This window comes from Sminthopsis crassicaudata, chromosome 1 (genome assembly GCF_048593235.1).
Source record: "Sminthopsis crassicaudata isolate SCR6 chromosome 1, ASM4859323v1, whole genome shotgun sequence".
In the NCBI taxonomy this organism is placed as follows: Eukaryota; Metazoa; Chordata; class Mammalia; order Dasyuromorphia; family Dasyuridae; genus Sminthopsis; species Sminthopsis crassicaudata.
The window spans coordinates 229,889,160-229,916,896 of NC_133617.1; the positions used below are offsets into that span (position 1 = coordinate 229,889,160).

A 27,737-nucleotide genomic window follows, 5' to 3' on the forward strand; every position below is an offset into this window, starting at 1 on the left:
GTGCGTTCTTCTCTCCAAGAACGCGCTCGCCTGTTCTCTGTCGCGCTCTATTCTACCCGCTAGCCGGCGCGCCGCGAGAACGACTCCTCTGCCACGCCCACTTAAAGTCTGATCTCGCGTCCAGAGTCGGATCGAGCTCCGAAATTACCCTTTCCGTACAGCAACATGGCTGCTCCCGTGTTTTAAAGAGGAGAAAGAAATCTCTAGTCTTTGCTATGAACTGGATGTTTGATTTTTCATCCAGATTCGTTGTACGGAAATACTGATTTCCTGAGAGAATTTAGAAGAGGATTATCACCTTTTCTGGCGTGAAGACGACAGGACATCGGATGGATGCATGGCCGCATTCATGCTGCTTTGAGGTTTAAGCGCTTGGAACCGTGATAGTCGGGGCCAGTTCTCTCCGAGTGTGACAGGTGTGTATGTGTGTGTGTGTGCCCGTGTCCATTACACAGGCCGGGGTGGGATGGATGACAGGACATTTACGCGCTGAAGGGGAAAGAGGAGCGGGCCAGAGGCGGGTTGCTATATGACGCCTGCATTTTCCGAGGGCCCGGTCCGATGCACCCTCTCAAATTCAGGCTCACTGGAGATATCAGCGTGTTCCCCGGCGCGCCGCCTAGCTTGGGAAGAGAGGCAAGAGTGATGCAAATACGAAGAACCCTGGCTTTGGTGTTATAGGAAATCTATGCTTAGAACTAGAAGCGAATTTAGAGGCTTGTAATTATTTTATAGATAAGGGAGGACCGGCCATTCGTTAAACATTTTATTAAGCTCCTACTATGTGCTAGACATTGTGCCAAACACTGGGGACACAAAGCACAGTAAGAGATTTCCTGCTCACAGTTTAATAGGGGAGACTGCAAACAGCTATGAGCAGAAAAGAAACATACAAGATAAATTTGAAATAGCCGGCCCTAATATTAAGGGGAATCAGGCTGCGATTGGGAGAAAGGGAATCCAGGAGGTAGAGTTGAGGAGGGAGAGCATTCCGGGCTAGAGGAACAACCGAAATGTCAGAGGTTAGGAGACGAAAACGTTTTGTGTGAAGAACATCGGGGAGGCCTGTGTCCCTGGACTGCAGAGTGGGGCTGAGTCGGTGTTAGAAGATTGGAAAGGTAGGAAGGGGCCTAGCAGGAGTTTATATTAAATCTAGGAGGTGATAAGGTGGCGTTTATTTCGGGAAGGGTGTGCGTGCTGGTGGTGCCATGACCAGATGTGTATTAGGAAGATCACAGACATTTGAATTGAGGATAGCTTGCAGAGTGAAGCCTTCTTGCAGTCAGATCAAAAGCAGGATCTTGAAATATATAGATTAGGCTGGAGGTGATAACAAGCCTTGCAATGGGGTGTTAGTATTACAAGAGAGAATGGTGAGGAAAGGGAAGAGAGCAAACTTTTGTTAATCACTCACTAGGTTCGAGGCACTCTACAAATATTATCTCATTTGATGCTCACAACAGCTGGGGATAGGTGCTGATATTATCCCTATTTTACAAGAGAAACTAAGTTTCTGATTGAGAAAGTCAGATAGAGGTTAAATAACTTTCTGGGACCACAGAACTAGTAAGTGTCTGAGATTAGATTTGAACCTCTATCCATTAGCACGTGATCCATTGCACCATCTTGAAATCTACATGGCAATGGAGAAAGGAGAGAGTAGCTGGTGCAAGGGGTAGTCTGAGAGACAATTGAGGGTTTGAGAGATTGGAGGTCATGGGCTGGATGGAGAATACAATTTGTGATTGCAAAGCAGAAGAAAAGGTGTAATGAAATTGATTGTGGTATAAATAAGGGAATTCCAGAGTTCATGAACTGGAAATGAAGCCTTAATGAATTTGTATGGGATGCAAGGCCAAGGGTATCACCATCTTTGTATGTGGATGAGATGGAATGGAATAGTAGGCCATATGAATTGAACAGATTGAGGAATTTTATGTTTTATGTTACTTGAAGAAGTATCTATATGTTCATGTTCCCTCATGTGAGGTCAGGAGTTTGAGGAAGAGAGAAAGACTGTAAATCAGGGACTGAACTCTTTGAGGAAAGAAGGCAAGTGTTTTGGAGGTCTTTCAACAACAGCAGAATTTGACTGGGTGGCAAACATGATTGGATGAAACAGAAAAGAGAATTCCACCATTATAATCTTGATCAGTAAGCCAGGGGAATGAGTAAAGAAGGTATATCCAGGGTTAAAGGGAAGCCAAGTAGGCTGTAATCAGGAAGGAGTCTGGTTTCAGTGAGAACCAGATGATGGAGGAAATGGGAAAGAAAAAGATTTAAAATGTAATTGTTTGTTGCCTATGGACTAAGCATTCTAGAGGGAACAGTGGTAAAGGTGGGTAGTTTTAGAATGATATATTGGGGAGGAGTTTTGTTAAGGGGACTGAGAATAAGGGATGGATGAAATGGAGGTGTGAAAATGGGATTTGAATAATGATTACTCAGGGTTGTAAATCTCTGGGATGGGTAGAGAATCATGAGGGGCTAGTTTGTTAACCTTTGAGGAAAGAATTTAGATAGATATTCATTATCTTTTTAAAAAAAATTTGCTGAGGCAATTGGGGTTAAGTGACTTGCCAGGGTCACACAGCCAGGAAGTGTAAAGTGCTTGAGTTCAGATTTGAACTCAGGTCCTCCTGACTTGAAGGCCAGTGCTCTATCCATTTCGACATACAGCTGCCCTGATATTCATTAATTACAGGAATTTGGCTTCTAGTGAAGTTCTGCCAGGGTCTCTCCAGAAAAGGTGAAGTCACCTGTTCAAGACCACAGGGTAGATATTTGCAGAGAACTCCAGATGGAAGGGTGCTTTCCCTACACCATGCTGCAGAAGATTGAGGTTCTAGTCTTAGCCTTTTGTGATCAAGAACAAGCTCTCTACCTTACCTGAGAAATTATTTTCCTATTATATAAAATGAGGAAGATTAACTAGGTGGCTAGTTAAGTAGGAATCAAATCATTTGTCCTAAAATTTAGAAAGCATTTTTAGGGAAAGCAAAGATAGGATGTTGCTTGAAGATACTGGTTCTTAAATTTGGTTCAATAAAAAGTCTTGAAAAAAGAATATCTAGCAAGTGTAGTTCCTAGATAATTTATAAAAAAATTCAACTATCATTCAACAAGCATTTATTTTTTGTTTTTCAAATTAACATTTTTTTTCTCTTTCCCAACTTCTCCTTTTTTCTCTTTTCCTCAAAGAAAGTCAAAACCCTTGTAACAAATATGCATAGTTGAGTAAAATAAATTGCCAAATTGGCTATATTTAAAAACCAAACCAAACCAAACCTTATGTTTCAGATCTGTACCTTGAGTCTTTTTATCAAGGAGATGGATAGCATTCTTTAACATGCCCCTTTGTAAATCATGTTTGATAATTTTGACAAAGTTCTTGTCTTTCAAAATTGTTCCTTTTTTACAATGAGGTTATATAAATTGGTTTTTGTTCTGGTTGAATTATTCTGCATCAGTTCATACAAGGTTTCTTTTTTTGAAATTGTTCTCTTCATTATTTCTTATGGCATAAAAGTATTTCATTGCATTCATATACCATCATTTTTTTTAGACATTCCATGATTGAATGGCATTATCTTTGTTTCTAGTTTTTTCTACTACAAAAAGAACTACCATAAACATTTTTATGTGTATATAACTTTTTCTTCTTTCTTTGCTCTTTTTGGGATCTATAGTGGTATTGCTAGGTCAAAAGTTTAATAATTTTTTGAGCAAAGTTCCAAATTGCTTTTAAAAATGACTGAACCAATTAATAGGTACTTAGAGTGAATCAGTATACCCACTTTCTAGCAGTTTCTCCAATACTTGCTATTTCCTTTTTTTTTTTTTTTTTTTTTTTTACAATCTATGGGTAGAACTTTGAAGTTGTTCTAGTTATTTATGCATTTTTCTAGTTATTAGTGATTGGAGCATGGATATAGCTATAGAATTGGATTTCTACTGTTGAGAACTGTTTATGTTCTTTAACCATTTATCAATTGTTGTAACGTGCTGTTGTCTCCAGAAGCTGCCGATCACTCTCTGGGAGGAGATCTGCTGTGTCAACTCAAATCTCTCGGACAGATTCTTCTTCCTGTAGAGAACCGTTGTCTCCAGACAGTTGCCCTTAACTCTGGTCCAGAGTACTGACTTCCCTCTTTTATTCTCCCAGAGAATGGGCGTGGGATAATGCAAGGGCTTCTGGGAAAAATTACTTCAACCAATGAACTTTCTCCTCCAAAGCATGCAAGCTCTTCCCCAGAAATTCACAAGTAAAATTCCCAGTCATGGCCTGAACTAGAGAATTGTCAAGTACCGACTTAGCACTTAGTAAGAACCTAATATCTCATTATCTCATTAGCACTTAGTAAGAACCTAACAAATTGTGAATTTATTCTTATCTTATAAATTTGAATTAGTTCTTTATATATCTTGGAAATTAGACCTTTATCCGAAGAAATGAATAACTGCAAAGGGTTTTTTTTTTTTTTTTTTTCTAGCAAGTCTTTCACTTCTAATTTTAATTTGATTGGTTTTGTTTTTACAAACTCTTTTTAATTTTATAATTATCAAAATTTCCCTTTTTGTCTTTTGTGAATCTCTCTAGCCTTTGTTTAAGCATTTCCTTATCCATAAGTCTTTTTTTTTTTTTTTTTTTTTGCTGAGGCAATTGGGGTCAAGTGACTTGCCCAAGGTCACACAGCATTAGGTGTTGAACTCAGGTCTTCTTGACTTCAGGGCTGTTGCTCTAACCACTGTACTACTTAGCTGCCCCTATCCATAAGTCTTAAAGGTAATTTCTTCCTTGCTTTTCTCATTTGTTTATTATATAATTATTTTAAATCTAGTTTATTTATCCATTTGGAAGAACTTATCTAGGTATATTGTGTGAACTTCAACAAGCATTCAGAAGTAATGTGCTAAGTATTATGTTAAGTGATAAAGAAAGAAGAAAGGAAAGGAAGAGAGTAAGTGTTAATATAATGCCTACTATATGTCAGACACTTAAAATTTTTATCTAATTTGATTCTTATAATGTTTTGAAGTAGGAGCTATTATTATTCTCATTTTAAAGTAGAAAGGATCCAAGGATGTCTTTGAACTCAGGTCTTTCTGATTCTAGGCTTAGAGATCTATCCATTTTGCCACCTAACCACAATCTCATCCTTCACCTGAAGGAGTTACTTCCTTTCAGAGGAGGGAGACATGTAAATAATGTATGTAATAACATGTAAACAACTATGTAGATGCAAGATATGTACAGTTAAATATAGTAAAGCTAACATTTGGGTAGAAATATTGTAATTTTAAAAAACAGTTCCTCAATATGATAGAATCTCAGAGTTAGAAGGCACCTTGTAGCTTCTCTAGTCTAACTGAGACTCTCCTCTGAGACAGTCTTTACAAAGTGTTCATCCAGTCTCCATTGCTTGAAGACCTCTATAAGTAACTCCTTCTATTTTTTGATACCTTTGTTATTTTCCTTTACATTGAATCTGCTTTTCTGCAACTTCAACCCATTATTCCCATTTCTGCCTTTTGGGATCAGTAAGAATTAGCTTAATTCTTCTTCTAGTTCATATACTTGGATATATACGTCATATGTTTAGACAGTTATGATCTGTGTAGGTTTTGAGTCTTGACAAAAGATCATCTGATTTGGCAGTGAAGAGTTCACTTGTAATTTTTAAGAAGTAGTTTTATTTGAATCAAGAATCAAGGATAAGGAGGAGGCTGAGAACCTAGGAAACCTAGAAAAGTGCTGGTGGGAAAAAATTAGGGCCGGAGAGAGTTGGAAATAGGGATGTTCACAAGAAGGGCAGGATTTTTTGTTTTGTTTTGCTTTTTTTTTTTTTTTTTTTTTTTTTTTTTTTTAAGAGAAAACGAATATAATGAGATCTCTATTAATATTATAGCCTATTCATGTTTGCTTATCCAGTACTCCACTCTTTTTCCTACTAAAAATACTTCTGAGAGAGAGAGAGAGAGAGAGAGAGAGAGAGAGAGAGAGAGAGAGAGAAAGAGAGAGAGAGAGAAAGAGAGAGAACAAGAGAGAGATAGAGAATGAGAGAGAGAGAGAGAGAGAGAGAGAAAGAGAGAGAGAGAGAAAGAGAGAGAACAAGAGAGAGATAGAGAATGAGAGAGAGAGAGAGAGAGAGAGAGAGAGAGAGAGAGAGAGAGAGAGAGAGAGAGAGAAAACAAGAGAGAGATAGAGAGAATATTTACTCACCAACCACTGCCCAAAAGCACACACACACTCCATCTGCAAAGGGGTTGATGATTCTGGTGAAATGATCTAAGGGAAGTATGTGAGTATGGGAGGGAAAGTTTACCTTTGTAGCTGTTGTAAGTGTCTGGGTCGAATTTGATTATAACTATCTGAAGGAGCCAAAGTAGGGTTGGAGAGAAGCCACAAGAGGCTTTTTGTAGGGGAGGGTGAATTGGGGGAATACTGTGCTGCAATGATTGAAACGGATAGGTTGGTGGTATGGGAAACAAGTCTACAACTGGCTACCTTTGAGAAGCGTGATCTCTGACTAATCTCTTCCTGCTTTTTGATTAAGACTTATCTTTAGGGTTAGGTCTCAGCATTCCAGGAGGCTGTGGTGGTCTCCATTTTGGAGCTCACTATCTTAATCTAACTCCAGTAGCTATCAAAGAAGGAAATGAGAAAGAGAAAGGGACATATAAGAGATATTATGAAGGTAGAATTGACAAAGTAGGTTCATGTAAAATTAAGCATTTAGAGGACTCAACTAACACTTTATATATAGACACTGTCAGTATCCAATCAAGTGAGTAGTTAAGATTTTGAAACATAGACAATGTTATTAATTCAATATGATAAAATTATTGAAATTAAACTTCAAAATAAAAAAAGGTTATAAAAGAAGGAAACGAGATCAGGCTGGGATCTTCACAAGGCATACTAACTTTTTGTATTCACTATTTTTATTTAAAAAATATAGTTTTTGTTTTTCAGTTATGAAAGAATAGAAGAGAAGTATGTCTTTTTCTGGAATAAGGAATCTTAATCTTTTGTGTGTGTGTGTGTGTGTGTGTGTGTGTGTGTGTGTGTATGTACCACAGTCTCCTTTAACTCTCTGATGAAGCCTATGGATCCACTCTCAGAGTAATGTTTTTAAATGCATAAAATGAAATACATTAGATTACAAAGCAAACCAATTATATTGAAAGTTATTAAAATACTTAAAACACAGACCTCAGATTAAGAATCTCTTATAAACTGCAATTAACCACCTTTAGTAAATTCTAGAATTTTTCAAGGAGTCAAAATTAAGCTTTGCCTTTTTTGAAGAAAAAAAAAAATCCCCATTAAAATCAGTATCTATAAGTCCAGTTTTTAGTCACCAGAATAATGAACTACTGAAACTGCTTTTCTTTTTTGAGAGGATAAAAGATACTAAATAACCATTGTGGAAGCAAACTTTGTATTTCATGTCTATATATGTCTCTTAGAAACAATTTTATTAATTTTTATTAATATTACATTATTAATTAAATCTTAACATTTCTTTTTAGAGCAAAGATGAACAGAGTTACTACATACTTCGGAAAGTGTCTCTAACACAAGCCATTTTAGAATTACAGTTTTGGTGAGTTGGTCAGCTTGGGTTGCTCTTTCTATTTTTTTGGGGGGGGTTAGATTTATCATTAACTCCATTCCTCCCTGCCTCCCCATCCCATTTCAGAGCAAAAGAAGAATTCCAAGGAATGAAAATGATTAACTGGGGAAGAATCATTATTTCTCTCCAGTGCTTCTTTATATGCCTTCACAGTTGCAGTCTACTTTACCTTTACCAAGGACCATTGGAAATCAAAGATTAGGTGACTTACCAGTAGAATGAGAAGTAGTAGGGACAGCTAAGTGGCACAGTGTATAGAGCACTAGCTCTTAAGTCAGGAGGATCTGAGTTCAAATTTGGTCTCAGATACTTTACAATTCTTAGCTGTATGACCTTGGGCAAGTCACTTAACTCCAATTGCCTCAGAGGGAAAAAATTGAGAGGTAGCATGATAGATAGATGGGAAGCACTATTCAAGAGTCATGAAACTTGAATTTGAGTTGTGGCTTTGATCTTTACTAGCTGTTTGATTCTGAGCAAGTTTATTAACTTATCTGAACCTCAATTGAATAAAATTATTTAATTTTTTAAATTAAATTTTATTTTACTTTTAGATTCTCTTTGGTCCTCCCTTCCCTCCCTCATTGAGAAAGTGAGAAAAATGACCATTATAAATATGTATATCCTGCATTAGTCATGTCCAAAAAAAAAAAGAAAAAAAGGAATGAAGCAAAAAAAATTAGTTTCAGTCTACTTTTAGTCTTTTGGCTTTTTGTCTAAAGAAAAATAATATAGTCCTTTGGAATTTTGGTTGGTCATTGTATTGATTAGATAAATATCAACCTTCTCATCTATAAAGTGAGTATTTTAGTACTTGTATTATATGCTTTATGAGGTTGTTGAAGAAAATACTTTGTAAATCTTAAAGTATTATAATAATAGTGAACTCATTTTTGTTTGGGATATTTTTGAGATCCAGATTAAGGATTGAAGTGATAAAGAGATGAAGAAAATGAAAATTTTAGAAGGATTTCAAGAAATGGGGTGGAGTGTAGCTTATGAAGAATGTTTTAAGCAACCTTAGATACTAAAACAAACAAACAAACAAACAAAAACAAATCTTAGAATTAGTAAGTTGATAGGAAATTTTGGTATCAGTGGAATATAGTTTATAAGTAGTAACTTGAAAATTTTCCTCAGAATCTGCCACATGTAATACAGTTGAATTTCAAGTTTACTTTTGTATAGAGATATCATTTCTATACCATCATATTAAATTCTCTCACATAAATTGATTTTATTTTTTATTAATATTCAGGATATTATAATTTTTATCTAAAAATTTTAAACTCATTTCAAAGTCTTTCATGAAAAGAGACTATGTCTATTGTGCACCAGCTATCATCTGGGTGGCTGCTGGATCATCTTGCCTTCATCAATAACATCGATTACCAACTCTGCCAGCACCATGAACCAACTTCCGGTAATACTCTACATCCTCTCGGTGGTTCTTCTAATGCAACTTCTACATCATCTATTGAACTTTCTGCTATATCGATGACCTCTGAGCCTGCCACAAAACCAGGAATTAATGAAAGAAAAAGGAATGAAACATTATTGAAAAAATACATATTTCGAGCTGAACTGTTTCATGTTAATAAACCCTATGTAACAATGACTGATTGCATGGAATTTCAGCAAGGAAATAAAATAGAGGCTCAACAAGATGGCACTATCAAGCTTGAGAAGCAAGAACATATTAAAGACAAAGATTCTATTTCTGCTATTAGGAAGGTATGAAGTTTTCTAAAAAATGCACATTGAATAATTTTCCATTTAAGCAGATTATTTCTTCACTCTCAGGAATAAATAAGCAAGAGAAAACAAAAGAAATTAAGAAAAGCAGTAGTGGATTATTGTATAAAGAAGTGTAGATGTAAAATCAGATGACCATGTTTAACTCAAAAGCAACAAACAAATTTGGTACAGATTTTCAAAAAAGTTTTTCTTGATGAATTCAAATCTGAAAGTCTCAAGAGTCTAACATTATTGAGAAATTAGAAACAACAGAATTAGAATGCTAATTAGAATAGAATGGAAGCCATATGTACAATCAATCTTCAGTAACTCCTTGAGACAGGAATATATTGTAAGATCTTGATAATCACTTAGTAATCAATATGTAAATCTTTGAAAATTGAGAAAAGTTCACCTCAAAGCCATGTGTATAAAAGCTATTGTGCTACTTTTACAGAAAAAGAAATGTAAGAGTAAAGATAGGTACCACTAGTAGAAATCTTGTCTTCTGACTTTTAACCTAACCTCGTAAGCTATTTTTGTATATTGAATATCTCTAAAAAAATTATAGCATGAGGTCATGTAAGAAGATTTTTCTTAATAGCATCTATTAGGATCTACCTTATTAGTGAGGGGAAAAAATTTAATAATAATAAAAAAAATAAATTTTATTTATTTGACCTTATTGCAAAATCTCATTCATATTTACAACAAGATGGGGTAGGTTAGAATTGTTTACTGGAATATTTTAGTGACACTAAGTGTAATTAGTATGTTGGATTTTATTAGTACAGACAATTAGTATATAACTGTGAGATCAACAAATAGGGTAATTATGAAGCTTGAATTTTTCTTGATATTGTTATGAAATTAAGTCTGGATATTTCATCGACTAAGAAGAAAAGGAAGCTTAGTATAATTAAACTATATTTGTTAATTGATAAGAAAAATTTGTGTTTGTTATAGTGCATTGCCTACTAGGTTTAGGTATGTCTGGTGTTGATATTAATAAAAGAAATAGACTCAGTAATTGTTGCTTTTTCGTAGATATAGCTTCTCCTTAATTATATTTGGTGTCAGCAGGGATGCATTGATACCTATTGTGAATTGTACTTTTAATTTTTATTCATTAGTTTTCTGTTTGGGGACAACTTACTATAGTCTAAATGTTTTGTCTTTAGCTGAAGGACACAGTTATTACTGGAATGGACCAAAATATGCAATTTTAAAAAAAGAATGAAGTAAAAGAAATTGTTTATACATTATACACATACAGATATCCTGAAGCATTGATTTAATTTTCTTGTTTTTGTTCTCTTTTTAGAAAGGTAAAAGATTGATTCCATTCAATCAAGGTGAATTGGATGCTATGGAATACCATACAAAAGTAAGTTTCTAATATTTGTTGATCATAATGGAAATTTTATGCAAAATAAAATTACAAATAGCATGAGCCTTTATTCTCTTGAAGTCAAGGATTCTGACCTTACCTGATTCTCACTTGTCAGTTAAAATTTAGTAAGTAACATACTAAACTACTGTGAAAATATTCAAATGATTCCATATATCAGATTATATTAGTATTTGCTAATATTCATAAGTATAGCATGAGTGAAATTAAACTATATTATTTGAACTACAGCTCTGTTCTTTATTTCCTAATCAGGAAATATTTAAACAGAGATTGAGTGAACATTTCTCGGGGATATTACAGAGTGAATTTTTACTTTAAGGTAGAAGGTTAAACAAGTGATCTCTAAAGTCCCTTATACTTGAAATTATTCGTCAAGTACTATTTGAATCTATACTTGAGCTTAACATTTTCCTTTTTTCTCAGTGTCCTTCCCCAATCCTTCCAATCTCTCAAATAAAATTCATGCACCTTAACCAAACTCAATTAACTCTGCTGTTGTTTCTAAATGGAAACATATTGACTCCTCTGATGTCATTGACTCATCATTCCTGTTATTTTCCTGACCAAAGTACCTTTCCCAGGTCTACGTTCCCTTTTTGTGTGTTAAAGTCTTTCAAGATAAGACAATTCAAAATAAAGAACTGAGGCTGGATAAGTCAGACCTAGAATTAATAGATTTAGATGTTATCAGCATACAGGCAATTATTGCATTAATGAGAGTAGATAATAGAGATATTATAAGGAAAGAAAAGAAGCATGCTGAGAATTAAGCCTTAGAGGATGCCATGTAGTTTGAATGTCACTCTGGATCTTAGCAGGACAAGAGAATAAGACAGATCAGGGAATTCAGGACTAGAAGGTGACTGTGTCAGAGGAATCTGATAGATACTGGAGTTCTGAAGAAACACAAAATCATAGCAGGAAGACAGGATAGGGGAAAGTGCTAAAATTCCATGTATGAAAACATACAACAAGCAAACATTTATTTAAATGCCTACTGTGTGATAGGCACTAAAGATATAAAGACAAAATTAAAAAAAAATCCTTATTCTGAAAGAATTTATATTCTCTCTGGAGAGATTGTATATGTGTCTATATGCATGTATCTGCCCATGAATGCATAGGTAAATATATGTACACACATTGTATAGACATATATACATGGTAATTTTTTGAGTAGGGGAAGGGATCAGAAAATTAAAGATTTTATGTGACTGCCAAAGTGACTTTCCTTAAGTGCAGATCCAATCATGTTACTTCTGTATTCATTTAGCAACCAGTTTCCTCTCCTTAGCTTTCAAAGCCCTTCACAACCTGATCCCAACCTATCTTTGCTGCCTCATTAAGAGTCCTGTCAAAAATTCCACATCTTGTCACTATGTCTTTGTATTGGTTTTCTCCATATCTGAAATATCCTTCCTCTTTCCCTTTGCCTCTTAGAATTTCTGTATTCCAAAGCCAGGAACTATATATAAACATAATTATAAAACACTTTTTACAAAAATAAAGTTAGATCTAAACAATTGGAAGAATATCAATTGCTCATGGATAGGCGGAGCTAATGTAATAAAAATGACAATTTACCTAAGTTAATCTACTTATTCAGTGCCATACCAATCAGACTGCCAAAAATTATTTTATAGAGCTAAAAAAATATCAAAATTCATTTGGAACAACAAAAGGTCAAGAATATTAAGGGAATTAATGAGGGTAAAGACTTGGGGTCATCTGTAGGAAACAAAATCCAAATTCTGGAGAAGAAACAAAATCCAAATTTTGGAAAAGAAACAAAGAGGTGGAAGGGGTCTCCAGATAGATAGACTATGGTAGAATTCAGAGAAATGAATGGGAAAACGTTTAGTATATACCTCTACTCCACTCCTCTACCCGACACAAATCAGATAATCTTTTTCTCATCCTTCACACCTGCCTTTGTTCTTTCAGTGGCTATTTTTTTCATGTGAATGATAAATGAAATTCTATAAAATCTATTAAATAATTCTCATCTTAATAACCATCACCAAAACAAACATTAAATAGATAAGAATAATAACTGACATTTCTATAACAGTTTGGCAAAAGCTTGTAAAGTGCTTTACAAATGTTATCTCATTTATTTGTCTTAGTCCTGTACAGAAAGTCCTCCCCCTAGTAGAATCTTTTTTGGTAGGTGAGAAATTTGAGGTTTCAAGTAACTAAGATTCTTGTCCATGGTCAGATAAGTAATAGGTGTTATAGAGGATATTTGAACCGATATCTTCCCTCCATGAGTCCACCATTTTGTTCATTACTCCAAATGACTTGAAACAAAATTTAAAAATGTATGTAAAACTATAAAATATAAATTATTAAAACATTTGTTTTAGCAGTCCCATGACTTCGTATCTCTCTCTCTCTCTCTCTCTCTCTCTCTCTCTCTCTCTCTCTCTCTCTCTTCTCTCTCTCTCTTTTTTTTTTACAGTGTTTTTCTTTCTTTTTTTTTTTTTTTTTTAAAGTTACCACTAGTAATTATGGGCTATAAAAAAAAGCATGGAGAATGAGGAGAGGAAACATTGATTAGCCAGGCTTTATTAAGCACTTACTATAAGAATTTAATTATGCTTGGTATTGCCAAATTGACTTTTTAATTATGCTAGGTATTACAGAAGATACAAACATTTAAAACTTGGCTTTTGTCTTCAAGGAGTATAAAGTAACACTAATAGATTAAAAAAAAGGCAATTAGAGAGAATAATTAAATATTAATCTATAGAAAAAAGACTTGGGCATAATTTTATTGATATGGGAATTCCCAGGTTGTGAAGACAGAGTTAGCATCCTGAATGCCCTAGAATCAGCTGGAGTTAGGATAAGCAAAAGTCCTTGGTCTTTAGGGATAGAAGTGAAGGAGATGGACGCAAGCTCTCCATGACCTCCCTTCTCCTTGTCTACCACCAAAGTGACCCTGGCTTGTCTTACTCCACCCCCTAATCCCTCCTACAATTATCTGTATACACTAAAAGATCAAGCCAGCACAGAATAGTGGGAAGGGCCATTTTCCAAGCATATGCTTCCAATCGGTAATTAGCCTTAAGTGCTCGGTTGTCCAACCCCAGTGCACCTACTCAGAGTTTCAGCCCTTTACAGCAGGTAAGAAACAAAACATAAAAAACTTTACCAAAACAGGTTGGGATTTTTCTGTAATTTAGTCTTAGGGAGTAGTCTAGTGACTTGCCTAGGAACATCTGCTATGCATTAAAGATAGCATTTCACCCCATTTCTTCTTGGTTTTGAGCCAGCTTTCTGAATATTGTATCTTGGTGAGTACAAAAGGATTTGTATAATAAAGGCAGTTAGTGATCTTTACAAAGAAAGCACTTCCAGTGTATATTCAGAACAGAAACCATATGGATTTGGATATACATATGGTAGTAATGAAATGGGGATATTGAGTAGAGAACACTTGTTTGAAAGGTCTGACAAAGGAATGAAAGAAAGAGAGCTTCTTTAGCTAACCTATAAGCATTTTGTCTTTTGTTTTGGAACCCCAAAACAAAAATAGGTGATGACACAATAGAGTCAGTGCATCATCCCATCAAACATTTTAAAGATTTTGTTACAAAATATAGGAAAAATTCTAAATAAATAATCATAACATAATAGATGCTGTAATCTCATAGGATTGTCAAATGAATTTAAGTAACTATTAAAAATATCAGTGAATACCTCAAAATGTGACATAATTATGGAAATTTGCCATAAAAGGAAGAGGGATTTGGCAAGATATTCTTCTTAGTCATGTAGGCAGTCAATTGTATTGACCCACTTAGACTGTGTCTAAGTCACAGCCAGACTTAGAATTAATTAGGTGGAAGCCTAGTCAAGTGAGTCTTACTTTAGTCTTCCCAAGTTTCCATATACTGCCACCATCCTCCCAATACTTCAATATTCCCCAGGGATAGATATCCACTTGTAGCAGTTCATAGATGTCACATTTATTGGGCTGCTGGCATCATAGATAATTGGATTAATGACATTTCCTAATGATCTTATCTGCAATCAGACTCAGAATAATATCAGTCACAGATCCACAAATTTAACCTTAAACAGCAAAATTTTATAAATAATAGCTTAGGTTTGGATTAAGTAATTATTATTATTATTATATTGTTGAGAATATAAGCATTATATTGTTTGCTTTTTTTTTTTTTTAGTTTAAATATTTAGTCCTTTCATGTCCAACTTTTGTGACTCTGGGTTATTCTTGGCAAAAATGCTGGAGTAGTTTGCCATTTTCTTCTCCAGTTCACTTTATAGTTGAGGAAACTGAAGCAAATAGAGTTAAGTGATTTGCCTAGAGTCATACAGCTAGTTAGTGTTTGAAGTCAGATTTAAACTCAGGAAGGTAAATCTTTCTGATTGTAGGCCTGATACTCTATCCATCTAGATGTCCAGCTCACTGTAACTCTCAAATTACTTAAAGATCCTGATCAAATCTTTGTTTTCTTATCCTCTTACTTGCTCTTAGGGGGAAAAAATAGGAGAGAAGACACAGGAGGTAGCTTCATGTTCCCATACAGTGACATTCTCACATACATCCACACATACATACATATACGTACACACACATATTTGAAAGTTCATATATTCTCATCTCCTTGTTTCTACTACTATTCAATTGATTTTAATCTAAGCATTTACTATATTAAAAAATACAAATGTAATTTAACTGCTGTAGGAATCATATCTTTGTAAAATTTGTTCCTTAACACGTTTTTATTATTCCTTTTCAGATCAGGAAACTGATTTTGGATGGTACTATACAGTTAGTCCAAGAAGGCCTGAAAAGTGGTTTTCTTTACTCAGTTTCAGAAAAACTGGACAACGGTAACAAGGCTATTTCTATGGCACTTGATAGCTGTGGTTTGGCTGAACTATGTGACATGGCTAAACAGTTATCTTTGGTGAATGAAAATGAACTTGATGCAGTACAGTTGATAGAGGCAGATATATCTGTTCCAGAACAGGATGTATTTTCACGTATTACCCAAAACAGCTCAAACTTTACAAAGATGATTATTCTAATGGGAGAGAAATACCTGTTGCCACCAAAAAGCAGCTTCCTTTTGTCTGATCTTTCTTGTATGCAGCCACTTCTGAATTGTAAGTACATGTATGATCTTTTCTGAGAGGGATATACTTCCATTTTGCAATAGAATATAATAGCTCATAAACAGAATTATAGGCTTTCAAGTGGCCTACTTTGCATAAGATTGATTAAAGGCCTACATTTGTAAAGAAGTGGCACCATAATATTTTTCCCATTTGAATTTTTCTTTTAAACTTATGAAATTCTATAGTCAGGAACTTGAAAATTTTGATACTTTCAGATGGTAATTTCTGTTATTTTGGACAAAGTAACAAAGATTTTAATGGAGTAAATATCTCTCATAAAACTGATATTCAGAGTATAAATGATTATAAACAAATGACTATATTAAATTTTATTTTATGACAAATATTTTCAGTATTAATTTTTTACTAAGCCAATATTCAGCTTTCACATAACTTCTAATTTATTTATTTATTTTTGGTTATTGACACAGTTGGGGTTAAGAGACTTGCCCAAGATCACACAGCTAATAGGTGTCTAGGTTTGGATTTGAACACAGGTTTTCCTGACTCCAGAGGCAGTGCCACTTAGCTGTCTTTTATTTTCTTTTTTTAAAAGAAAACATTGTCATTTATTTTTTTCCCTCTCTCATTTTTCTTACTCCTGCTAAAAAAACAAAACAAAGCAAAAAACCTTTATAGCATAGGCATAGACAAGCAAAACATTTCTATATTGATCATATCCAAAAATGTATATTTTATTTAATTCCATCATTTCTGTATTAAAAAGTGAATTGGTTCTCTGGAATTGTGGCTCTTTAGTATTTTTAAGTATTTCACAATTTTTCTTTTTCACAATGTGGATGTCACCTATAAATTAATGACTAAACAGTTGCTTTGTTTTTCTTGAGGTATTTCTGCATAGAGCAAAGAAACTGCATTTTAAATACCATTGTTCCAGCTGAGGACTGAGTATTATATATATTTATTTTTTATTTTGGCCATTTTGGAGGTAAATTTTAAGTTGTAAATTAACTAGTACTTAGCCAAATAATTAAAAACCTCTTTAAAAATGCCAATTGACAGCCTGATGTACACTTAATAATGGTGTAAAGTCTGAGAGTTAAATTACAAAGGTAATTTACTATACATTTTAATTTGAAGTGCCTATGCTATTGAAACTAATGGGCCATTTAGAAATTATGAAGAAAGCGGACACTGATCTGATTCACAGAGTAGCTAAATAAAAATTTTAGCCAAAAAATGTCTTTCTTTCTCCCCCTTATTTTCAGCTCAGCAAAAAAGGAAATTATATATAGCATCTCAGAGAGCATAAACCACATAAAATAACCCCTGGCTTTTTAGATAAATTGTTATTATAGTTTATTGGATTAAGTGATATAATACCTTTTTTCTTATCTTTGTGTCTAGTTGAATGTGCTTCAGTTTGAGTATGACATTTAGCTTTCTTGTTTGTAATCTGTGATTACCAATGAGGAGCTTTTCTTCTAAATTTGTGCTTTTACTTCCAGACGGGAAAAAATATGATGTGATTGTGATCGATCCACCCTGGCCGAACAAATCTGTTAAAAGAAGCAAACGGTATATTGTACAAATTTGTTTATCAAATTTACTGTTGAGACCATTCCAAACCTTTTAAAAAATGTTAGCCATTATTTACTAATAGTATTGAATAGCTTTTCAAATATTTATTTCTTATTTATGCTTTTAGACTTTTTTTTTTTTGTACTTTGAATTTGCAATTTCATCAGAGTGGATACTCCTTCAAAGGCTACACATCAGAATCTTTCCATATATATTTGTTTATAATATGTGATTCTCACTTATGTATTTTTCATAACTCCTCCATTGAAGATCTAACCAATGTGTAGAAAACCTTTCATTCTTTTGATATTTTTGGATTACTATTTTGCCAATCAGATTTTTCATTTTTGTTTCATTCTCATTACATGATCAATTTACCTGCTTTTTCATGTGTACTCATCCTCCAAAATGCCTTCTTTGCTGCTTCTTGAGTCCAAGTTATTGTAGATAATTTATACCCACAATACTTTTAATGATTGCCTTTTTTGGATTATTTGTAATTTTAATTCTTTTAGAGAATTAAGGAGAGACACTTTAGTACAGTGGAAAGATTACAGTTTTTAGAGTTGGAAGGGTTTGATTTCCAACTCTGTTTACTACTTATGAGTAAAAAAGGGTTCTAGTTTTTCCAGCTTGGGAGACTGAGAATGAATGTGTATATAACACTAGCTTTAGTAAAAGTTACAAGATATTTAAAACTGTAATTTAGGCATGTAAGAAGAGCTATCCTTAATTAATATCCTTATATTAATGTTCTTTAAAAGTGCATTTTACATGTTTCAGGAAAATTATTACAGTAGATAGTTTTAGAAGAGGTGAAAACCACTTGCTACAAAGTCTGTATTCAAAAAGAAAATGGATGAAAATTGTTACATATGTCCACTGGATGTCACTGTTGATTCATACTTAGCATTTAGAAGTTTTCTAAATCTACAATCCGTCTAAAAGATGGGCATAATTCTATATAGAGCTCCCTGTTTAATTATTGTTTTTTATTTCCTACCATATTGTCCTTTATGTACAGATTTTTTTTTTTTTATTATATATAGGTACAATTATTTATCTTCTTGGCAAATAAAACAAATACCTGTCCCCAAACTGGCTGCTCCAAACTGTCTTGTGGTCACTTGGGTCACCAATCGACAGAAGCACCTACAGTTTGTAAAAGATGAGCTTTATCCCTATTGGTCTGTGGAAACACTTACTGAATGGCACTGGGTGAAAGTAAGTTCTAAAGTCATCTGATAATTTATTTACTCAGGTGGTGGTATCTTTTGATTGTCATCACCATTATTTATTGTTTTTCTTCACTCATTTAATATTGTCAGATTAAAACCTATTAATTTTTCAGTCTTGGAGTGATGGAAGACTAATGGAGATTGTGCTAGTCCCTCTTCCCCTTCTACATTAGCTTTTTTGCCAGTCTCTTTCAATTCAAAACTTTGCTTGGTGTTAGGGAAGGTAGATGTAGAAATTGGTATAAGTGAAGCTGTTGGTGGAGAGAGAATAAGAGAATAAGAAGAAATAAGGAAAGGGCTAGATTTTTTTTTTCATATTTAAAACTCTGCAGAGTTCCTACCTTTCCATTCCTTTTTTTTTTTTTTTTTTAATTTTTTATTTTATTTTATAATTATAACATTTTTTGACAGTACATATGCATGGGTAATTTTTTACAACATTATCCCTTGCACTTACTTCTATTCAGATTTTTTCCCTTCCTCCCCCAACCCCCTCCCCCAGATGGCAAGCAGTCTTAAATATATTACAGTATAATTTAGATACAATATGTGTGTGTAGAACCGAATTTTTTTTTTGTTGCACAGGAAGAATTGGATTCAGAAGGTAAAAATAACAGTTTACATTCATTTCCCAGTGTTCCTTTTCTGGATGTAGCTGGTTCTGTCCATCATTAATCAATTGGAACATTCCTTTTTTTAAAAATTAAAGCTTTTTATTTTTCAAAACATATGCCTAGATAATTTTTTGACATTAAACCTTGCAAAACCTTATGTCCCAATTTTTCCCTCCTTCCCTCACCCCCTCCCCTAGATGGCAAGTAGTCCAATATTTGTTAATCATGGTAGAAAAATATGCATACATATTTATACAATTATCTTGTTGCATAAGAAAAATTATATTAAATCAGAAAAAAATGAGAAAGAAAATAAAATAGAGGCAAACACAAAAAGAGTGAAAATGTTATGTTGTGAACCACACTCAGTTCCCACAGTCCTCTCTCTGGGTATAGATGGTTCTCTTCATCACAAGATTATTGGATCTAGTCTGAATCATCTCATTGTTGAAGAGAGCCATGTAAAGGCTAGATTTTTAAAAACTCATGTTTTTGAAATCCTCTCAATTAAAAATCCTTAAGAAGGACTTCAGATTGTTAAAATTTAAAAGTTATTAAAAAATTTTTTTTAAAGAAAAAAGAATCCACTCAAATAATTTATCCAATCATTTCTATATTCTAAGGTAAGTGAAACTGTTTTTAATTATTTAATTATAGTTAACATATTAATTTTAAGTAAATAAAATTGTATATTTAATATTTTATGTGCCAAATGCATGCTTTATAAAATAATCAATTAGTTTGGCCACTTTGGTTATTGTTTTGAGGTTTACAGGTGTTTTGGCTTTGCATTGTATTGTTAGTCACTTATGCAATTTCTTTGTTCCTGAAATTTTAATCAGAAGTAAAATTATAACTGTTTCTATGAGGAAAATATGATCTACTTTGTGATATTTTAAGATTAAGTTTCTAGGAACACATTGCAATTAAAAAAAAAGGAAATATGTATGCCTGGTAATGATTTTGCAGACTAGCTGATGAGGAAGTATTTATCTTTGTATTTATCTTTGTGGATTTATTTAACTTTTTTATTACTTTATGTCAGATCACGAGATCTGGTGAGTTTGTCTTCCCGTTAGATTCTCCACACAAAAAGCCTTATGAAGGTCTAGTCCTGGGGAGAATTCAAGGAAAAAACATTTTGCCATTAAGGTATGAGAAAAGTATTTTTCAAAGTTGGTACAGTATAAGTTTCTTATATAAGCAAAAACTAATCTCACACTTAATTTGTACATATTTGAAAACCTGAAAATTGAGAATAAGTAGAATAGATAACTTTTTGTCATATGTACTTTTTGTGTGTGTGTGAAGCACTGGTGACTTCCCCAGGATCACAAATGAGTGTCAAGTGTCTAAGGCCAAATTTGAATTCAGGTCTTTCTGACTCCAAGATCTATGGTCTATTCACTGTGTACATGTATTCTTATCACATTTATTTTCTTTTGAGTTAGCTTGTGTTTTATACTCTTAATACTTAAATATTTCCAAGATTTTCCTTAAAATTATTCTTCAAAGTAAAAACATGATCAGTTTCTTTTGTTCATCAGTAAATATTTATGCTATATATGTTAAGCACTGTGCTAAATGCTAGGGAAACCAAGAAAGGCAAAAGCATGCTCAAATAATCTTGTACAACCTAGTTATGGAAATTGGAAGACTTAAGAATTAAGAGGCAGGGGCAGCTAAGTGGTGCAGTGGATAGAGTACCAGCCCTGAAGTCAGGAGAACCGAAGTTCAAATCTGGTTTCAGACACTTACTAGCTGTGTGACTCTGGGCAAGTCACTTAACCCCATTGCCTCAGCAAAAAAACAAAACAAACCAAAACAAAAACAAAAAAAAAAAAAAAGAATTAAGAGGCAGAAAGGTCAGGAAAGGCTTCCTTAGAAGGTGCTAAAATCAATTGTGAGCTGTTTCTTTTTTACTTCCTTTTAAACCTATTACTTAAGCTACATTTTATGATTTTTCTTTCTCATCACAGCTACCTTTGGTGGTACTAAAGCAAGAGAGTCCTTGGAGAGTGAATACTTACAAGAAAAGATGAAAAATGTCATGATACCTATAATTTGTACATATTATCAGACTGGTGACATAACTTACTTTTTAAATTTCTTTAAAAATAGGAACCCAGAAATGAAAGTGCTTCCAATTCCAGACCACAAATTAATTGTCAGTGTGCCCTGTACCCTTCATTCACACAAACCTCCTCTTACAGGTATGTTTCTATTATTGTTGTTACTCTTTGGGCTTTTATTAAATTCACATATCATAAGTTTGACATTTAAATGATTCAAAGATTTTAAAGTATTTAAATGTGAGATTGTTTATGCAATAGTGAAAAGAGCATTGGATTTGGCCTCAGGGGATTTGAATTTATGTTCTTGTTTTGGTAATTAATACTAGGATTATTTGAGGGTCCCTTTAAATTCTAAAGACTTTTCCAGCATCACACATGTATTAAGAAGCAAAGTGAGGATTTGAACCCAAGTCTTCTGGCTTAAAATCCCACAATTTCTACTATACCATGATCCTATGTGTAAATCCAACATCAAAAAAAGTTTGCAAGATGGAGAATTGATGAACTAGGGTCTGAAGGATCTTAGGTCTTGCCCTTCTCTATGAAGGCTGCATTTGAAATGCACTCAAAATAGTCACTAGAGAAGTGGCTAGAGTTATGTACATATTCTGTAGAAACTATGGGTTTTCTTTATTATTTTGAGAGAGATCAGTTTTCTTGAGGTGCCTTTTAATGAACTGCTAGTATGGACTATATAGCCTGTGGTTATAATGATTCTGTGGGTTATGCTTTTACTATCTACCACTCTACAATTTACCAACATTTTTCTATTCAGGCTTTTGAGAATAAAATAGCAATACATTTCTGACTTCATACTTCTGATTACTTGCTTTATATAGATTTTTTTTCATGGAAATATATTTAATTTTGAAGCTATCTGTGCTGTAAAGCAACTCAAGAAAAAAATCTTATCAGGAGTTTGCATAATATTTAGTTCCTCACATAGAGGGTTCATTCTGCATTACCAATTTGGCTTTTAGACATGAAGAAGTGACATCTGCTTGATTGTTTCAGAGCACCACTGAGATTTTTTTCTGTGTATAATTAATTGTCATCCTTTTTTTTCAGGTAATATACTTTCCTCCTCACTCCCCAAACACATTTCTATGTGACTTAAAATGAAGAGTATCTTAAAATGTATGGAGAATTTGACAGTGATTTTTATATTCAACCAAGGCAATTTAATAAGTTGTTATCTCCTTTGTACTTTTCTCCTTTAGTCAGTATCAGGAATTTTGTGGAATATATCTTACATGTGCAATTTTATAAAATGAAAACTGCCGTGCTTTTTAAAAGAAAATCAGATATTTCTGAATAACTACAGTGACTTGTTTAAAAACCGAGAGATTGTAACTAAAAATCTTGGGAGACTATGTTAAAAATAGGATATTTAGGTTAGTTATATAAAAAGTATCAAAATCTCTGGGGGCAAGGTATAAGTAGTGCAATATTTCAGTGTTCCACTAGAGGGCAGAAGAACCACACCAAGAATTTGAAAGCCCTCTAAAGTTGAAAGTTTTGTAACAATGTATGGATGGATAAGTCATGCAGATTTTATTTTGTCTAAATAGTTACAATGAGAAAAACATTAGTATTTATTGTTACTCTATTTTATTTCGTGATACTCTTAAAAGAATATATGTCAGTGTATATGTACTGATTTTATGGATTTAAATTTTTCTGGGGAAGATGCAAATTAAAGTAAATCATCAAAAAGTAACATTCAGGTTCCTGCAGAGCATTTAACTCTGGAATTATTACTGTAAAAGTTTTGGATGATACATGTTCTGTATTTAGTGGTCACAGTTTTAATAAGTCATGGAAATGTACTTAAACTGTTGTATGCAAATTCATAAAGTGAAATTTTCTAACTCCAGGTTTTTATTCAAGTAATAGCAGGTTTTTCTTTTAGTTTAATTCATGATCTTTCACAAAATGGTAAAGATACATTTTCTTCTGCAGGAGAAATAGTGGAATACTCTCAAGATTAGAATGTTTTCCTCTCATAGATACTATGAATGTGAAATATGAAAATGGTATTATTTTAGAAAACTTAATCCATATTAAAAAAACCTTATATTATTAAAATTTTTTGAATCATAAGTATTTTTACTACTCATAGCTCCCTTATTTATGCTGCTATATGCTTGATGATCATTTCCTCCTGAAAATGTAAAAATAAAAAAAAATACATGAGATATTATTAACTAAAGTTAAAATGTGCTAAGATTATATTGACATCAGATTTTATACTACTAAAAACCAAATCTTAGTCTTTTGAGCTGGCAATATGACATATAATAGTGGAGCTTCTATGGATTTTTGAACTTAGAAGGCAGTAAACTTTGTTAAAATGTGAATTAATTAGGAAAATGTGGTACTACAGATGATGTTTAGCTTTTTAGTCAGCTTGTCTAGAACACCTTTATTCCTTACATTTAGAAATGTTTGTTCTTTCAAGATAGATTACTAGCATTGCAGGTTTTCCTTGTGATTTGAAGAAACGTGTCTTGTTGGTTCTCACTTGTTCCACTTGAGAATCTTTGTCTGACTCCCTTGAGAACAGGAATCAGTTCTTTCTGTTCTGGAGTGTGCTCCCCCACCAGCAAGAGAATTTAGTCTTCTGGTAAAGATACTTAGAAAATTAACCCAAAGGGTTGAAAAGATAAAGGTCATTGAGACTCTTGTGAACTCATCATTGGGACTGACTAGTAATTCTTCAAGTAGTTTCTCTCATGCTTCCTAGTTTAGAGTTTAAATTCCTTCTGGCCTTTTAGTGGTAGCAAATCATTTATTATCATTTGTCAATTAAGATTTAGTATTTTCTCTACATTGTTTTTCTTTTATTTGTTTGTTTTCACCTGACTCCAGAGCAAGCCAGCAGAATAGGGAACATGATGGGATAGACAAGCAGATGAACAGAGGGGAACAGAGATGAGGATAGAGAAAACCTTCATTTTTTTTTTTTTTCTCTGCTTCTAGTCATATTCTCAGGGAGGAATGAAGAAAGATGATTAGCTATTTGGGGATTACCTGTTAATTTTATAACTATATCCCCTTCCCCATGGTGCCATTTTGTAACTGTGGATTTAGAATTTGAACATTTGAACTAAATAGATTACAAATTTCTATTAATTTTCCTAATTTTTAAATAAAATTTTTAATAAAGTAAGTAACATAGCATAATAGCATTTGAATATGGTTCCTTATTATTTCTTTTCTTTCTTATTCTCAATTGGAATGGGAGAAGAAAAGAAGCCATAGCTATGTTCAAAATGTAATATTGATCAATGGTATCACAATCCAGGTGAGGAACTTGATTGGATACTACGTGGTTCATTGTTATGGGTCAGAACTCTGAATTTGAAACAAAGGATTCTTACAAGGTACTAAGTCAGTGGAACTGATAGAGACAATAGTTTTCTAATTTAGCATGGTTCAGTATGATGATTTAATCCTACAAGGAGATGTTATGGGCCAGAACTTGAAACAAGGTACTAAGTGGAATTGAGGAGACAATGGTTATTTTAGCATTGATTTAATCCTACAACAAATAATGGTTTCCTAGTGATAAAATGATTGGTTTATATTCAGTGTAGGTATATAAGCTAGGAGTCTCAGCCAGGAGATAGTCAGGGAGATTTAGAAGCCAGAGAAGGCAAGTGGGAGCTCAAGCTCTTGGAACCAAGGAGAGAGATAGGCCTCCAGAAAAACTAGCTGAGCCCCAAGTGAAGAAGACTTTGAAGGAGACAATAAAGGATTTGGACTTTAACCCCTGGCTGCTTGTGTGGTGATTACTGAACTGAAACGAAGGCTGCCTCCAGAGACCCCAAGAAAACCTCAACCAAGAACATTATATTTTAGAGAGAATATTACAATTCATAGATTCTGGTTGTGAGTGTTTTTCCTTTCTAATATCAGGTCTCCTTTCTCAAGTAGATTTATAGCTTTTTTGATGACTTCAGATTTCCTGGTACCTACTGGTTTATTTGCTTTCTGGATTCTAGACTCCATCAGGTTCTCAGTTTAGCACATGACTTCTGGCTCACAATGAACAAATTTTAGATTTTATTTTATCCTTGTACCAAAAAAAAAAAAAAAAAAAAAGCCAAAATGCCTACTTCTTTCAGTATAACTTTAGACCACATTAAAGGTGACTAGGGACTGGTAGGGCAGAGAATTCATGGGGAAGAAATGAAAGAATGATAGTTTTATTGTCCTCTCAACCTCTGGGGAAATTTCTTCTGAGGATAGCAACATTTAATTGTTTACTTATGAAGACACTAGAATTGTACAACCAACCCTTGCTAAACTGTCCTCAAACTGAATCCCAGTTAAATCAACTCTAGATACTTTAACCTTTATGTAATAGTTAATAGCTAGTGCTCAATCAATATCCCTCTCCCTATCTCCCACTCTGACTCATACATCATGATGATATAGTAACTGAAAAAATATACAACTTAACAGTCATTGATATGTTGTTTTTAAAAACTCAGATATCCCCACAATGTGTGTGTATGTGTGTGTGTCTGTATGTGTAGGCCGCTAAGGTGGCACAGTGGACAGTTATGATTCTAGAGTCAGGAAGACCTTATTTCAAATTCAATCTCTTAGCTGTGTAACCCTTGCAACTTATTTAACCTCTGTTTGCCTCAGTTTCCTTATCTGTAAAAGGGGGATTATCCTCACAGGGTTGCTGTGAGGTTCAAATGTTACACAAATTGTAAGTATATGGCACATTATAAGCACATTTATAAATTCTTCTTTTTCCTTTTTTCTTCTCTTCTTCCATCTCTTTTTTCTTTTCTTTATATTGGGTATCACTTAGTTTTCCCTATAGATGTTTTCAAAGAAACCCCTCTCCCCCACTTTTTTCCCCTTTCATGGAATCCATTGATTAAAAAGTAAATTGGCTTATATTCAGGAAATGTTGAGTTGACAATACTGAAAAATTTGAAAGTCCCCTATGTGGATGTTGAAATATTCATTTCTTATCCCTCAAATAAAAACTGATAAATCAAGATTATTGAAGGCTCTAATAGTGTTGTTCCCAATCTCAAGTGCACTGATTTTCATGACTTTCCAACTATAAATAGTAAAGCCTGTTGATGAAATTCTTAAATTAATTTTCTGTCTTTTTTAAAAAAATGAAACATTCTCTTATTTTCTTTTCTTTAACAGCTGAAAGGAAATTGATTTTTTCCCTCCTGTAATCATTTTTGGCTTATTTAATTTTTTTTTTTTTTTTTTTTTAACAGAAGTTCTAAAAGACTATATCATGCCAGATGCCGAATGTTTGGAATTGTTTGCTCGAAACTTACAGCCGGGATGGACTAGCTGGGGAAATGAAGTTCTAAAATTTCAACATATTGATTATTTCATTACTCCAGAGATTAGAAACTGACCATAATTTTCTGACTAAAGTAATCATTCTCTGTGTCTCCCCCATATCCTCTAATGTGACCTACTTACTATGCCTTTTAGTATTAGTTGCATGCTTGGATATTTAAATAGTACTCAGTTATTGTATAACAAAATGCATTGTAGTGACCAGTCTTTGTATTCATTGAGGATGAATTTAGCTTCCATTTAAGAAGGTTAAGAAGAAAAAAAAAAGTTACTAATAAACTCATGGTGTCTTAAAAAACAAATAAATTGTAGATACATCTCTGGGATACAATTGTCTGATCAAAAATATTCTAGCAACTGTCAAGTACATTGAGGTTTATGTCATATTCTTTGGGGTTTCCATATTCAGGGTCTCTTGTCAGGATCTCTTGACAACAGAAGGGAATAGCTTCTTTCTTTGGACTCATTTTAAGAAAATTTGTTTTTCAGAAAATAGTAAATATATCTTTAAAGAATATTTATTATCATGCATTTTTTTCAAAGGGTGGAAAGAACACTGAATTTGGAGATAGAAGACTTGGGTTTAAATTCTACTCTTAGACATTTAATATATGCCATCCTTGACAAGTCATTTAATATCTTGGTACTTTAGTTTTTTGATTTATAAGATGAAAGATAGCCTTTAAGATTCCTTCAAGATATAAATTATGATCCTATGAGACTAAGATTTGGTTATTAATCTGGGTATGCTAATCACTAACTGATAAGGTCTAGATTTAGGGAAGCAAAATGAGAATAGGGTTTCTGGTGGTCTGGGAGTTAAATGATAAGGTCTAGTAGCAGGTTTGAGGTTCCAAATGGGAGGGATCCAAATGGAGAGGTTTGGCTCCCCTGCAACTCCTTGGGATTCGGTGCAAAGGTAGGGAGTTTTGGGGACTCCCTTCTGTTGGCACAGAGGTTCTCTATAAAGA

General features: G+C 33.5%; 1 protein-coding gene across 4 annotated transcripts; it reads left to right on the plus strand.

The window, feature by feature from the left end:
- Positions 1 to 87: 87 nt before the first annotated feature.
- METTL4 (methyltransferase 4, N6-adenosine) lies at positions 88 to 27,092 on the plus strand. 4 transcript variants are annotated; one of them, XM_074276103.1, is made up of 10 exons: positions 88 to 416; positions 7,537 to 7,610; positions 8,979 to 9,374; positions 10,702 to 10,764; positions 15,564 to 15,933; positions 17,415 to 17,484; positions 18,537 to 18,711; positions 20,385 to 20,491; positions 21,461 to 21,552; positions 26,676 to 27,092. In XM_074276103.1, exons 3-10 carry the CDS (start codon positions 9,138 to 9,140, stop codon positions 26,819 to 26,821), a joined length of 1,260 nt encoding a protein of 419 aa, XP_074132204.1. In that variant the 5' UTR covers positions 88 to 416; positions 7,537 to 7,610; positions 8,979 to 9,137; the 3' UTR covers positions 26,822 to 27,092. The 4 variants fall into 4 exon arrangements, with proteins under 4 accessions (XP_074132204.1, XP_074132193.1, XP_074132182.1 ...); XM_074276081.1 differs by having other exon boundaries at positions 279 to 416; positions 8,899 to 9,374; XM_074276071.1 differs by having other exon boundaries at positions 279 to 416; positions 8,942 to 9,374.
- The last annotated feature ends 645 nt before the right edge of the window (positions 27,093 to 27,737 follow it).

Excerpts from the sequence above, each read along its gene's own strand:
- METTL4 (XM_074276081.1), top strand. The coding sequence starts at position 8,961 with ATGTCTATTGTGCACCAGCTATCATCTGGGTGGCTGCTGGATCATCTT. Across the intron at positions 15,934-17,414 it reads TATGCAGCCACTTCTGAATT|ACGGGAAAAAATATGATGTG; the intron begins GTAAGTACATGT and ends TTTTACTTCCAG. Across the intron at positions 17,485-18,536 it reads TCTGTTAAAAGAAGCAAACG|GTACAATTATTTATCTTCTT; the intron begins GTATATTGTACA and ends TATTATATATAG.